This window comes from Morus notabilis, unplaced genomic scaffold, assembly GCF_000414095.1.
Source record: "Morus notabilis unplaced genomic scaffold, ASM41409v2 Scaffold315, whole genome shotgun sequence".
Classification (NCBI taxonomy): Eukaryota; Viridiplantae; Streptophyta; class Magnoliopsida; order Rosales; family Moraceae; genus Morus; species Morus notabilis.
Window position 1 is genome coordinate 242,720 of NW_010360512.1, and position 15,513 is coordinate 258,232.

At 35.2% G+C, this 15,513-nt stretch overlaps 2 protein-coding genes across 2 annotated transcripts; one reads left to right on the forward strand and one right to left on the reverse strand.

The window, feature by feature from the left end:
• Positions 1 to 4: 4 nt before the first annotated feature.
• Positions 5 to 3,837, reverse strand: LOC21399480 (transcription factor Pur-alpha 1). Its single transcript, XM_024164589.1, has 5 exons — positions 3,167 to 3,837; positions 3,041 to 3,088; positions 1,111 to 1,251; positions 757 to 999; positions 5 to 607 (listed from the first exon to the last, which is right to left on the reverse strand). The coding sequence occupies exons 1-5, from the start codon at positions 3,509 to 3,511 to the stop codon at positions 455 to 457; spliced, it is 930 nt and encodes a 309-aa protein (XP_024020357.1). The 5' UTR covers positions 3,512 to 3,837; the 3' UTR covers positions 5 to 454.
• A 3,717-nt stretch (positions 3,838 to 7,554) lies between these two features.
• Positions 7,555 to 14,592, forward strand: LOC21399481. The gene is made up of 13 exons (XM_010096550.2): positions 7,555 to 7,962; positions 8,240 to 8,826; positions 10,006 to 10,331; positions 10,478 to 10,570; positions 10,673 to 10,763; positions 11,220 to 11,313; positions 12,058 to 12,155; positions 12,365 to 12,434; positions 12,603 to 12,697; positions 12,898 to 13,014; positions 13,178 to 13,254; positions 13,627 to 13,671; positions 13,756 to 14,592. Exons 2-13 carry the CDS (start codon positions 8,497 to 8,499, stop codon positions 14,270 to 14,272), a joined length of 1,953 nt encoding a protein of 650 aa, XP_010094852.1. The 5' UTR covers positions 7,555 to 7,962; positions 8,240 to 8,496; the 3' UTR covers positions 14,273 to 14,592.
• Positions 14,593 to 15,513: the final 921 nt, after the last annotated feature.

Sequence of the window (15,513 nt, forward strand, 5' to 3'; positions counted from 1 at the left end):
AACAAGAAACGAATGGGACCCACTGATTCGAAATTCTATTAAGGTTACATTGAAACACAATGTTTAAAAGAACTGCAATAATATTCTATTAGTCAACAGCACGTTTGATCAGCTTACATTGAAACAAAAATAAAGCACATCATGGAATGATCATTATTAAGTTGGAAATAAGTACTGACACTAATCAAACTGGCACTTACAAGTAACTGGTCGGCTCCTATTATTCCCTATTTCAATCAAGCTTCGCAATCATCTCCGAGATCTAGGTTACTCAGACAGAAATCGGATTATTTCAGACTTGAATGACAGAAAGAAGAGAAGAAAATAAACAAAGCAAACGACTTAATGCACAATCCCACCCCTAATCAAAAGTCAAAACCCACTTCTACCTCTAGAGGAACTTGGCAGATTGGAGTTATTTATTTCATTACAAAAGCCACCTCCAGGTTTGCATTCATCTCTGAGGGGGCTCCACCGTCCGAACATTTGCACCCGTCATTCCTTCGATCCGGTCCTTGGTGATCTCCACAAAGTGACCCACAATTTCATGGAACTGCTTGAGTCCCGACAGTGGGAGAATGATGGAGGACCGATCAGAACCTGCGACCTGCAATTTCAACAGTGTTTTCAATATTCAGCAACAAACAAAACAAAACAAAGACAGCACTTTTAAACATTTTAAGATCATAAACACTAAAAAAAAAAACAGATAATCTTGTATTGCATTTCAACAAATCTTTTTCTCTTCAATCTCACCTCGGATATTCTTAGGAAATGCCCCCTGTTGTTGCTCCCCAGGTCAAAAAAGAATCTCTTCTGATCAGCTCTGATCACCTTCGAGACTCCCATATTACCAATTTCGTCTTGTGCTGGAAACTCCACAGATCTGTCTATATTCAGTTCAGAAGTCGTGGCAGGTTGACTACTGTGGCCGGATATGAAGCCAGCACCAACGTCATCTGAAAGCCCAACAAGACGTTCTGAAGGTTCAGAACTTTGCTGTTTTGGAATGCAAAACCAGGTGAAGATAAGAAGGAACAAATGAGGCTCTTTTAACAGAGACTAGCATATTAACTAGAAAGTAGCTACCTAAAGCACAGGAAAGAATACCTGGTTTGGTAGCATGAAAAGCCTTGATGCTTCATTGATCTCAGCTAAAATGTTCCTAAATGCGGCCCAACCTTCGTCCCGGGTACTGCCAGCAGGAACAATTATTGTACTGCGGTTTCTACTTACAGAAGCCTCCGACACCTGCAGAAACGAATCATTTTGAGCAATATTGGAGGACAAAAAGAAATTAAGACTTGGAATCTCCTCACCTATCCAAGTCAAAGAAAAAACAACAGCGAAATGAAATGTGTTTTTTATTGGAAAAGAAATCAAATATGTTCTTGTAGTTGGAGACAAAAAGAAAATACATAGATGATAAGAAAGACACCAAATGTAGAGAGAGAGAGAGAGAGCGAGAGCGAGAGAGAGAGAGAGAGGAGAGAGAGAGAGATTTCCAACATGCTCTACTAGGAATTATGACATGTACTCCCCATTAAATTTTTTTATGCAACTCTACTTCTGTTATGTTTATAAGGGACTGACCACATTCCACAGAACGAAAGTTCAGGGATCCAATGTAGAAGAAAAGGTTTATTTCCAACATGCTCTACTAGGAATTATGACATGTACTCCCCATTAAATTTTTTTATGCAACTCTACTTCTGTTATGTTTATAAGGGACTGACCACATTCCACAGAACGAAAGTTCAGGGATCCAATCTTTTGTAGAAGAAAAGGTTTATACTTCCCATCAAGTCTGGAAGCAAGAGTTGCTTTGGAATATAGATATGAATACTGAAAACTCCTATGCTATTAGGCCATGAAGTAAGCTTCTTTCTGCTCATGTCCAATATCCTTTTTATGTTCTTCCTTCTACAGAGTCTAAAGCGCAAATTGTATCTTCCACTAAAAAATTTGCTTCAGATTTCAACTTAGCTATTTCCATGAAATAACCACCCAATGAATAAGATAAGAATCAAAATCCGAAGACGAAGGGTGACAAAAGAAAATATGTCATGAACTAGCCCTCTGAAATTCTGTGTACAGACACCATAAAGATATATCGATCAGTTAGACAAATTTCAAAGAAGGAAAAGTTAAAAACTTCAGGAGCATCAAGTATCAAGGCACCATTTGTGTTTGATGGAATCCACAACAGAACAACAGAAAACATAACAGAAAGATATAGATTTTATTCCGAAACTAACGATCACTCTAACAATGGTGATATTCGAGAGATCACCTTCTCTCCTTCCTAACTCAATACCACTCAAAAAACTGCTCAAGCTCTAGATTATTCAGCAATTCAGCAAACCAATCCACGTCAGCACTAATCACTGACGTTTATTCTTCCTACTATAAACCATCAGCCTCTGGTTCTTATCAGTGTTCCAATAAAAAAACCTTTGCAGTTACCAATTTGCGAAACTCAATTAAGAAAAAGTGGATCCATAGCTCAACTATGTAAGTGTAACATTTTTACAAATCTATTGGTAATCAGCATTATGGGGATACCAAGATCCGAATCATTTGCAAACTCTCAAATGCCAGCAAAATCTTTTAAAGCTTGGTAGGAGGGAAAAATTGGTTGAGGGAGAGGGGTGAATGGATCAGTAAAAAGGTTTTGGAACTCATGGTTATTTGGTAGGAGGGAAAAGAGAATGGAATAAATTTGGTACGAAGTTTCAAAGAACCACAATTTTAATATCTGCCAATATGGAAAAATTAGGAAAGGAATCCAAAATTAGGAAAGGAATCCATATTAGGAAAAATTCTTCTTCTTTTTTTTTTCCCCGCTTCCTATTTTCTTTTCTTACCAAACAAAGCCTTATTAAACTCAACATAATAATAAATACCAAATGTTCACTGACAACACTAAGAAGCTTATCCTCACGTACATAATGTAGATTTCAAGGTTTCCATCATTGGCACAGAAATCAAAAGTCTTCCATAAACAGAACAGATAGTTATGCAACGGAATTCGAATTACCTTGAGAAAACGACCTCTTCTATTCTCGCCAACGTCAAAATAGAAGACCTAAAGAGAAACAGAGAAGAATTGTGACTTAGTGAATGCTTGGATAACGAAACACAACAAGAACAAGAAAGAAATTGCCTTGGTGTCGAGCTGCAATTCCTTGCTGAAGACGTCCTGATCGTCGGAATTGACATAGTAATTGAAGAGATCGAGGAACCAGGAGATGCCGGAGAAGGGAACAATTATGGTGGACCTGGTCGCCGACGTCTTCTCCGATATCTTCAGATACCGTCCCCGAGGATTCTCCTTCAGATCAAAGTAGAACAGCTTGTGCTCCACCTGCAGCGTCTTGCACAACAATTCAACATCATTCCCTCCTCCTCCTCCTCCTCCTCCTCCTCCTCCGCCGCCTCCTCCGGCCGCTGCCGCCACCGTTCCTCCTCCGCTGCCGCCTCCTCCGCCGCCGCCAGAATTCCCCTCCATCTCCACCTTCCACTTGCCTTAACCACCACCGGAAACCGACAACTCCGAATTCAAAACTCGCTCCACTTCCTCAAAATTTGAAAAATCAAAAGGAAATTGAAGCTTTGGATCTTGTTCTGCTTCTCCTTTTCTAGAAAGCAACAGATGCAAATGCCTAATTCTTGATTCAGGAATCAGGAGAGATCTGAGGGAGAAGAGAGGTGTATGTGGTAGATAGGGTTGAATCCGCAGCAGAACAGAAGAGGTAGTTAGAGAGAGAGAGAGAGACAGAGACAGAGAGACAGAGAGTGTGATGTGGGTTCTGTTATTGTGCAATACGCTAATAAAGTGAGAACAGGTTCGACTCGATCTATCAACCCATTGATTTTTTTTTCAAGCAAACTGACGGTTTCTATTGCTCCACCTCATTTGCCTCTTATCCGAACTAACATTTTGATCGGATTATCATTAGCATTATTTTGATGCGAGTTTTGAGAGTTAAATAGGCTCCGTTTCAATTCGAGTTTTGTTAGAGTAAAAAATTTTAAAAAATAATTACATAATTTTTTTATTATAATAAAATTTTTTTACATAAAGTATATCTTAATTTAAATTAAAAATTTAAATTAATAAATTAAATAAACTCAATTAAAATTAATTTAAATTAAAATATAATAATTTTAACAACAAAAAAATAAAAAATTACCATAGTTTATTTTTATAAGAACACTAGGTAAGTAAAGGCCCTACTTTGATCCCTAAACATGAACTATTTATTTTTTTTTAGCATTTTTCGTCAATAACCATTAAAATTGACTGTAGATTTCTGTAGTTTTATAAAGGTAATCATGTGATTTTTGTATGATAATTAAAAATTGTATAGAAATTGTTTTATTAAAAATGCCCTCTCAACTATCTCTAAAAACTCTTCAAAACTATAAAATTTAGTGCAACATTTTTGAAAGACAATGAACGAGCGAGGGGTGGAGGAGGAAGAAGAGGATGGTAGGAGGAACTCGGAAAATCGAAAATGGTAGTGGAGAGGAAAGGAAGGGTTCAGAGGATTTGAAATAAAATAATTGAAAAAATGATCATTGTATAAAATATATTAGATTAAAAAAAACAATGGTTGACGTCAAATTTGTCCTCATAAATATGTTGACTGCATAATATTTAAGATCTAAAATTGCAATTTTATGCATATATTAGTGACCAAAACTGATTTTTTTTAACCTTTTTGAAGAAATTATGAACATTTTAAAATTTTTTAACAATGACTTGGTGCACGATAATAAGTTCGGTCAACGAAGTATTAGGAGACGTTTAATTCATAGATTAGAATCATGAGATTATAATAATTTTTGATTTACGTGTATTTTTTATGAGAGAAAACACTGTATCGAACCATTAACCATGATTCGAATCGGAGTACGAATCCCCCAACCAAACAACCCCTTACTGATAGCAACAAGGGCAATTAGCATGAGTTTTATTATTTTTAATATTATATTGAAAATTAAATGGCGCGTTTGAAACTCGTTGCAAAATGATTTTATTTTTTGTATGAAAATGAAAATGAAAACGTTTTCAATCTCAGACAGAAATTATTTTTAAAAATGTGCTTGGTAGTTTTATCAAGAGATTATTTTAAGTATAAAAAAACCTAGTAATGTCTCTCTATCTCTGCTCGAGAAAGGAGAAAACGAAAATAAAAAAAATAAAAAACGACTAAAAATCATTTTTCATTTATCTCTCATTTTACACTAAACTAAAAAATCGTTTTCATTTTCATTTTTTATCTTTATTGCGCAAAACGCCGTTTTGAAAACTTTTTCATTTTTTCTTTCTCAAAAAATTGAAAAAAAAAGAAATCAATTTCAAACACGGCCAAATTTTTTTTTTTTTTGAAGTTGTATTATATATATATATATATATATATTACTAATGCATGAAGAGATGGTAACGAGGCAAGTTTTTGTGCAAGGTAATAAAAACAAGGGGAATAGTAGAAAATAGGTCAATATGAAAAGCTTAAGAAAGTATATAGGCCAATTTTTAGTTATAGAAATTAATAGGTCATAACTTGTCAAGTTATGGTTCATAACCAAATAAGTTATGGACAAACTTGTCAAGTTATAGTTCATAGCCAGACAAATTATAGACAATTATGGATAATAACTTGTCAAGTTATGGTTCATAACCAGACAAGTTATGGACAAAAATAATAATTTAGCCTATTTATTAACTTATGTAAACTATTGGTCTATTAATTTTAATTCACCTCAAATCTTGACATATTTTTCTCTTTCTCCTTAAAAACAATATTCGCCCCTGTCTCATTAACTCACATTTAGTTGGTGGGTACGGATGGAGTGAAGCCCATAGCTAACCCATTTAACTTTTAAGCCCATAAAACATATTAGCTTTTGTTTAGAAACCCTAGCAACGCTACAATAGAAAAGAAAGAAGAAGAAACTGATACAACTAACCCTTAACAATCACGTTTTCGACTACCCCATTGTTGTCATCTATTTGCCGCCAGTGAATAACTCTCCTCTTGACATTTCGATCATTTGGAAACCAACCGAACATGCATGATTTCGGTTTCATATTTTAAAAAATCGATGGGGATGGTTTGATGACCGAACCGATCAAATCTATTGGTTTTCAACAGATTTTTCTGTCTATGTGTTGTACATCTTCCTTCTACACTCAAACGTCTTTTTCCTTCTTGTATATGGACCTAGTATATAGTAAATAATTATGTAAAACTAAAAAAAAATTGTAAAATGTTGATTGGAAAAAGAATTTCTCGGTGTTGGCTCTGATAAATTTGTCTTTCAAATATCAAAAAGCTCAATAATCACATATTTATTTTGCATGACTAAGTTGTTGGCTCAATGGTATGAACTTAGGAGCATGATATGACTCGACGCGCATCTAGCACGACACGTCATGTTAATTCACGGTTAAGTATTGAGCATGTTAGGTTAAACACGACCCGACACCAAAGATAGTATGACCCGACACACCGACATGCTAGACACCACACGTTTGACACTTATATAAATAAATATGTGAAGGTTGTAGTTATTATGTTAGATTGTTCTTCTTGCTAATTGCTATAAAAGAATAGGAAAATTTAAAATAAAATTAAATATTCACACACATATATATGTATATTATAAAAATAGTTTTTCATTATTTGTATGTAATTAGATTATTAGTGTATAAATATAATATATAAAAATTAAAATTTGAAAATTAAGGGAAAAAAGTTTAAAAATTAAATATCATTATAATTAATGAAATGAATCAATATGAGTTTATAATAAACTAACACGATTAAACATGTGAGACGGTACGACAATAAAAGTACGAGTCAATAAGTCAATAGGTCATGTCAGGTCAATAGTTAGGAATTTATGGGTCGGGTCATACTGAACAACATGAACAATAATGGGCCAATGCCAAGCAAAACGTGATAGCACGAGTGCGCCTGATTCTGGTACGACCCATTTGGCCATTATATTGTAATTTTTTTGTGCTAAAAGTACATTTTTTTTGTTAACTCTTTATATTATGCAATTACTATAATTAATCATTTATATTTAATTACATTAATTAAAAATAAATTAAAAAAAAGTATTAATGGACATGAATGCACGTGGCTTGCACGTGCCCCACTTCCCTGGTTTTTTTAGAGTTAAAACAATCTTTCGATTTAAAGGACAAAAACAATACAACTAAACGTCTATCATATTTGTAGTCAAAATGGGAGACGTTTAGTTTATAAATTAGAATTATAAGATTAAAATTATTTTTAATTTATGTGTATTTTTTATACAAAAAAATACTGTAATAAATTATAAACCATAATTTAAGTCAGGTTAGGAATTCTCTGACCAAACAACCTTGAAACGTCTCTTTAAACAGCTTTTAAAAGTTAAGAAGGCTTGCGTAGGCACCACGCGCCGTAGCCACGATTGAGGTGAGAATCTAAGGTAAAAATTGGGAGAGAGAGAGAGAGAGAGAGAGTCTTCTGAAGAGATAACCATGGTTAATTCAAGAGAGGAGAGAGAAAGAGACTGCCAAGTCTACTCTTGGAGGTGACTTTTGTGTCTGGGTTTTGACCATTTCTCCCTTTCTCTAGCTCTCTCTAGTTCAAAACACAGAGAAAAGAAGTGAAAGAAGGAAAGAAAGAACCAAAAGCAAAGAAAAGAAAAGAAAAAAAGAAAAGAAAAAAGAGAGAGAAAGAAAGAGACGTATTATTGTCTGAATTCTGAACCCCAGAGCTCGACTCTCACACAGTGGTTTTTTCTTTTCTTTTCTTTTTTTTTTTAATTTTACTTTCTAAAATAACCCATCTCCGTCAACATCATCATCTTGCCGTGGAAGGGAATTACAGACCAAAATATCTCTTTTATTCATGCTCTCACAGATCCAACTCTTTCTCTTCTCCTCTTTAGCTGGTAAGCGAGCTTTACTCTTTTTCCTTTCTGGGTTTTTCTCCAAATCCATCAATCTTTACTTCCCATTTATTATCACCCAGTTGAATGTTTGCCCTTTTGATGGTAAATAATAAATAAAGAAATGAACTTGATAATTGCGTATTTGGAACTTTTTTGGAACTGGGTTTTGCTTGATTTTTGTTTTTATTTTTTGGAAGATATAGTTTTTGTATTGTACTTTTGTTTGGATTTGGGATTTCTGATTGGTTCTGGTTTGTCTGTGGACTTGATTTTACAGCTTTTTGACCTAGATATATAGACTTGATGGATTGGAGCTTCAGACGTGATCATAATTGGTACTGTTGTAATTTTGGTAGAAGCTTTGCTTCGTTTTTAATGAATTCATAGCTTTGGAGTAGATCAGTCTTACAGTATCTTGTTGCTCAGCTTCTGATTTTGCCATTAATTGATAGTACAAGTCTTAAAGAATTCGGGTTTTGTATGGAAGTTGTGAATAACAAGTGAGAGATTATAGTTGTAGTGGTGATCAACAAAATGGGTGGGATATGCTCCAGAACAAGGAGGTCCTCCTCTATAGACAATGCCAATGTAAATAATGCTCCTAGTGGAAGCTATCCTCATTCTAATGGCCATTTGGGTAACGGGTCTTATGCACTTCCCATGAAACTGGATAGCAATTCTACGCCGTCCTCTGCCGGTAACAGCATGGATATGCAGCTACGCGATCCGTTTTCTTTTCAAGAGGTTAATGTGGTTCCTTATAAGATCGGCTTGGACGACACCAATGATGGGATTCCACACTTGTCTAGGACCTTGTCGCAGAAATCTAGATCGACCAAGTCTAAGCAGGTTGCAGTTGCAAAGGTAATTCTGAACTTGATGTGTTAGTGTTTTTTACTCCATGCCTCTTTTATTATTAGTATACTTGAAATTTTATGGATCCAAAAGCCGGAGAATATAATTTTCTATGCATCTGTTACTTCGGGACATTCCTTTGTGAGCTTTGATGTGGTCATGAGAAAGTGAAACAAAAGCGGTTGATAGCTTCAATCGCCTTAATGTGTGAAATCTTGAATAGCTTTTTTATTGGTTTAACTTGGAGAGCTAAGTGCTGTGAGAATTTGAAGAGGAAAAAGACTCTGAGAATTTGAAGAGGAAAAAGACTGAGAATTTGAAGAGGAAAAAGACTCTCTCTCTCTCTCTCTCTCTCTCTCTCTCTCTCTCTCAAGAAATGGTGGGCAACAATTAGTTGGTTATACTTGGAGTGTGAAAAATGGTAAAGTGGTAGCTTACAAAAAATCATCTTAGCTGGGCATTTGGAACAAGGCTGTTAAAATGTTCCAAATTCTTGTCACTATTATTGATTGACAAGTGCTGAAGTATTTTAGATTGAAGACATTTTCCGCCATAAGACCTGAGTAAACATTTTAGAGTTTCAGATTAGACTTTGCTGATAATTTCACATGGTGCATGTATATTACATGTACGAGTGCTGAATTGTTCTAGAGATATAGAACTTTATGGAATTTCTAACTATAGGAAGTTTGGGATGCTCCTTTTTCTTTAATTTTTCTTGATTGGAAGCTGAAAATTACCAGGACAATGCATTTTATATATATCGAAAGCAATAAGCAAACAGGCATATAAACCAAATAAACAAAGCAAGGACACCGAGACTTCTTGCATTGAAATCCCAGGAGGGGAAAACCTGGGGACTTAGAACCATTCTTTCTTATCTTTCTTTAATATTTATTTATTTATTATTGTTATTATTAATTTTATTATCTTTCTTGCTTTTTGTCGGGTGACTTTGATACAGACATGAATAGTTTTGTTCATTTGGTTACAATTTACAAATATGAGATGCGGTTGGATCAAAGTGCTTTATATGCTTATAGAAATCAGGATGTCATTTATCCCTTTGAAAAAAGACAAAAGAGAAAAAAAAAAGTGATGACTTGCCTTTACACTATCAAACACTGTAGCGACCAATCCTTAAACCTGTCTTGCTATTTGGACTTGACTTTTTGCCTTTTGTTTTAGGTGTCGGAAGTGAGCTCGCTTTTGGGTAGGGCTGGTACTGTTGGTCTTGGGAAGGCAGTAGAAGTTTTGGACACGCTTGGTAGTAGCATGACAAATTTGAACCTCAGTAGTGGTTTTACCTCTGGAGTGACAACAAAGGGAAACAAAATTTCTATACTGGCTTTTGAAGTTGCTAACACAATTGTTAAAGGTTCCAATCTAATGGAATCCCTTTCGAAGGATAACATCAGACGCTTAAAAGAGGAGGTGCTGATATCGGAAGGAGTGCAGAACTTAATATCACGGGATATGGACGAACTCTTGAGGATTGCTGCATCTGACAAGAGGTGGATAATTAGAGAGAGCTCTTTACTCAGAAACAATCTTTTTCTCCAATATCTATTTAATTTTTCTTTAAAATTCTTCTGAATATTGATCTTATGATTCTTTAAGTTAGGGAAGAATTAATGGTTCTCTTATATTATTTTGACAGAGATGAACTGAAAGTTTTTTCCGGTGAAGTGGTACGTTTTGGAAATCGTTGTAAAGATCCTCAGTGGCACCATTTGGATCGATATTTTGAGAAGTAATATTAGCTATATTTTTGTTTATTTTTCTTGTATGTGTTTTTGCAACTTCTTAAATGTGGTTTACAAAATTCACTCTTGCAATCTCTTTCCAATACTAGGTTGGGCTCAGAACTTACACCACAGAAACAATTGAAGGAAGATGCAGAGACACTGATGCTGCAATTGATGACTATGGTTCATTATACAGCCGTGAGTATATAGGCATTATTAAAATTTGCATTACAGTACTTCCCAAATTATTCTTTTTGGAACTTGTAAAGTTGATAACTTCCTTTTTTAACCCTAGCCTTCCTCTACGCGTCTCTCGTAGATCTAAATCTTTAGGAGATCCAATGGCGGAGAGGTTTGAGACTTGTGAGACAATATGTCCAAGTTGTGAAATTGCCATCCTATCTAAGGGTCTATACATGACGACTTGGATATATCACATTTCTTATTCACTGCAAGTTGTGAAATTGTATTATTGGCCTTTGATAATTCCAAATGACTTGGGATTTGATGGATAGGTTTGTGAGAGGGAAAAGCATTTTTGATGAAACGTGCTAACCCCATCATTGTTACGTGTGTGCTTTGTTCTCGAAAATTTTTAGGAATTAGAATTTGACTTGAGGGATTTAACTCTTTTTTTTTTTTTTTGGGGTACAGGAATTGTATCATGAGTTGCATGCCTTGGACAGATTTGAGCAAGATTATCGACGTAAGCATCAGGAAGAGGATAACTCAAATGCTGCTCAAAGAGGTACATTGCTTGATGTATTCCTTTAGAAAGATTCATATTTCATTTGATTTCCTTCCTTTTATTTCACTCAATTCTGTGTTTTAAAAGGTATGGTTTTGTATAATGACCTGTGTGCAGTATAAATGTCCAGAAATAACACATTAAGTCCCTGACTTCTTGTTCGCTGCTCATCTTTTAATTTGTGAGGCCAACTTGTGAGAGAATTATTTTACTAGTTTTGAGGATGTATATTGCACCGAAGGAGAAGTTTTGATATTCATTTTTGGAGGGTGAAGGAAAGCACCAGGTTCTTACCAAAAAATAAAACATCATTAAGTGAAGATTCCTGTGTTCACTTGTTATGAGCATCCCACTCAGCTAGCTACTCCCTTGGGCCCTCAAAAATTTACACTTGTATGTTTTACACATAATAGTATTTGACCAAATTTTGTTCCCATAACATTTGCATGTATACAATGTGACAGGTCATAGATTGGGTAAATAGCATTTCAGTAAATTGCATACAAATATATGTGCACATAGAATGGATAATAGAATCCTTAGTTTTGGTTTTAAGAATTGTGTTGTATTTGCACATTCTGCAATACATATTGCTCTGTACTGTGACTCTGAATTGAATGAAGTAAGGGCAAAAGTTAAGCTAACGAAGACAACTTTAATTCCAACTTATAATTTTATACCAGGGATGTTCTCAGTGCCCTTGTTCCTTCACAATATTTATCGGTAAATTACTTTGGCATGTAGGAGACAGCCTAGCAATTTTAAGAACAGAGTTAAAAAGTCAAAGGAAGCATGTGAGGAGCTTGAAGAAGAAATCCCTCTGGTCCAAGATTCTAGAAGAGGTAGGCAGTCATTCTTTCTTTACCTCGTCTCCCGAGAGCTTGAAATTGGATGACTCAACTACATTGTTTTATTTTATAATGCTATGAAGGAGTTTCTTAGCAATTATAAAGCGAAAACTTTCTTCGATGCGGGCGGCCCATGAAATAGTAACCATCATATTTGCTATTCTTGAATGTTTTGTTCCTCCTAAAGTATATTGTATTTACAGGTAATGGAGAAGCTCGTAGACATAGTACATTTCCTGCATGTTGAGATTCACGAAGCCTTTGGTAGTGCTGGTATGTGCAGACAAGATCAGTCCAAAATTCTGATTATTTTTTCTCTCTCTCTCTCTCTTCTTTGAGATGAACTCTAGTAAATTATTGTTCATTAAAATGCTAATTTGGTTCTCAATTCTTTTTTCATTTCTGGATAATACTCGTGTGGTTCTTTTTGCGTTCTTGCAGATGGTGATCAACCAATAAAAGGGTCTCATAACAAATTGGGTTCTGCTGGTCTCGCATTGCATTATGCAAATATCATTACTCAAATTGATACTCTTGTGAGTTTTTCTACATCCACTTGAGATTTTAATAACCCTATTATTTTCTAATTTAGAATGAGAGAAGGATATATAAAAATTTTCTGCAGGGATGCTACAAACTTGCCAAAAAAAAACAAAACCTCTCTTTGGCAGTTTCCAAAAACCTGTTTGGATTTCTTTATATCAAGTAATGTTGTGTGACACGTAACTATAATCAGGTTTCTCGATCAAGTTCCGTGCCTCCCAATACGAGGGATGCTTTATATCAAGGGCTTCCACCTACGATAAAGTCAGCTCTGCGCTCAAAATTACAGTCATTTCAAGTAAAGGAAGAGGTATATGTTCTTTGTTTAATAAAAAGGAAATCTTGAAATTGGTTTCTCAATCTTTGTGAATGATGATACAAATATAAATCCTTTATCTCAGAGTATTTTCTTCAATATTTCTCTTGCTATGTGGCGATCGTGACCGTTATATTTCAACCTGTTTTTCTTGCAGCTTACCATCCCTCAAATCAAAATTGAAATGGAGAAAACATTGCGTTGGCTTGTCCCTGTTGCAAATAACACGACCAAGTAAAGCTTCAAGCGATCATGTGGATCCATTTTTTGTTGGGTTGGAGGGCTCTGCTGCCCCATTTTTATAATTTAATCAGTTCCCATGTTTTTCAGTGCAAAAATCTTATATATATATATATATATACACACACACATAATATAAACATATATTTTACTGTCGAGAAGGAAGGGTAGGAAAGTAATAAATTGCTTTTATTCCACTTCCTTCCAACAATATTTTGGCCACCGTCTTGGGAACACTGTAAATTATGAAATGGGTGATCAGAATCTACTTCCTGCTCAACATATATAGTTATTGGTATTTTCTTTGTACTTGATTTGTTTAGTCACTAACCTACGAGCATGTCTTTTGCTATTTGGTTTGCATAGAGCTCATCATGGCTTTGGTTGGGTTGGAGAATGGGCAAACACAGGGTAAGTAGTTAAAACATCTCATATTGTTTCTTCAGATATGGTTTTCCCATATTTTGATAAGCTCTTCTGATTGATATTCTTTAGGTCCGATGTGAATCGAAAACCTGCTGGTCAGACCGACTTGCTAAGGATCGAGACGCTACACCATGCAGATAAGGAGAAAACCGAAGCTTATATTCTCGAACTGGTTGTGTGGCTTCACCATTTGGTTAGCCAAGCAAGGGCTGGAAATGGTGGCATCAGGTCGCCTGTCAAATCCCCAATACGCTCCCCAAATCAAAAGACAATTCAGCTGTCCTCGTGCAAACCCAACTGTCCGTCACCCATGTTGACAGTTGAAGATCAGGAGATGCTTCAGGATGTGGACAAACGGAAACTGACACCCGGAATAAGCAAGAGCCAGGAATTTGACACTGTGAAGACCAGGTTAAGCAAGCATCATAGGCTGAGTAAAAGTAGTAGCCACTCCCCAGCGAGTGAAACTAGGAAGGATCCATTTCCTATTAGGAGACCATCTTCCGTTCCGGTTATCGACTTTGATATTGACCGAATCAAAGCACTAGACGTCATTGATCGAGTGGACACGATTCGAAGCATTTAAGTAGAGGTATACGCTGAGATGCACAGGTGAAGGATTCTCCTGCACATTTGAAACAAATCCATCCTCATCCATTTTTGTTGTTGGGGCCTTCATGCTTCATAGGTTGTGGCTGCGTATTTTATGCGTGAATTAGTCGGATAGGTGAGTGATGGAAATCGCTGTTTTTTTGAATGTGAAAATTTATGTGAAAATCTAGAGTGATAACATACGGTTCGAGGGAAATTGAATTGCTGTAGAGTTGGAAATGGATGGATATTGGGATATAGTTTTCCTTTGTTCTGTGTGTACAGAGTAAATCAATAATTGAATATTAATGGATTTCTTTTCTCTCTCTTGACTTCTACCTTGGCTTCTCTTTTGACAATATTGTGCTGAGCTCAATGCTGGATTTCACCATCCTGAAAGTATTGACAAGCAGCATATGCATTATGCAACCACGAGAATTGTGCTATTCTAACTCAAAAGCAATGATTTCACAAATAGTCTTTGAAATTTACCCACAATCTCACTTTGGTTCCTCACTTTTAATACATCTTATAATTAGTCTTTGAAATTTTACTTTATTTGAGTTTCGATCTTTCTATTAATTAGGTGTTAAATATTTAGAGACTGTCTAAATAAGAAACAAAAATTGAAAACAGTTAAAATTTAAAAATTATTTGTGGAAATTAACTTTTGTTTTTTTATTGTTTTAGACTCTAAACTTTATATGTTTCAAATTTTGATCCCAAAATTCTACATATCGTCAAAATTACAATAGGGGTCCGTTTAGTTCGTTGATTCGAGTTGAGATGTGACTTTATGTGAACTTTTTACTGTAGCAAAAAAATTAGATGCGACTGTTTCTGAGAGCTTTTTACTGTAGCAAAACTTGAATCGGTGAAATAAACGAGACCTAAATTTCTTGGTGTTGTATTTTGATGAACACTATTTTTTTTTATTTTGATGAAGTTGCTTTGCATACTTAATTTTTTCCACAAGAAGCATTATAAAGTTGCAGTACACAAAACCACAGTACACTATTTCACCTTACTTTTAAGAAGACTGGATCTAACCTCGTCCTAACTAGCACACAAAATAACAGGTCTTGACATAACCTCATTTAGAATTACTCAGGCATTACATGATTAGGCACTAATCGTTTCAGGGTCATGTCCTTACGAATTTAGAGGAGTTTGCATTCAAGAGCAAACTCAATCTAACTCTCAGAAGTCAGAACATAAGAAATTGGAACTCAAAAA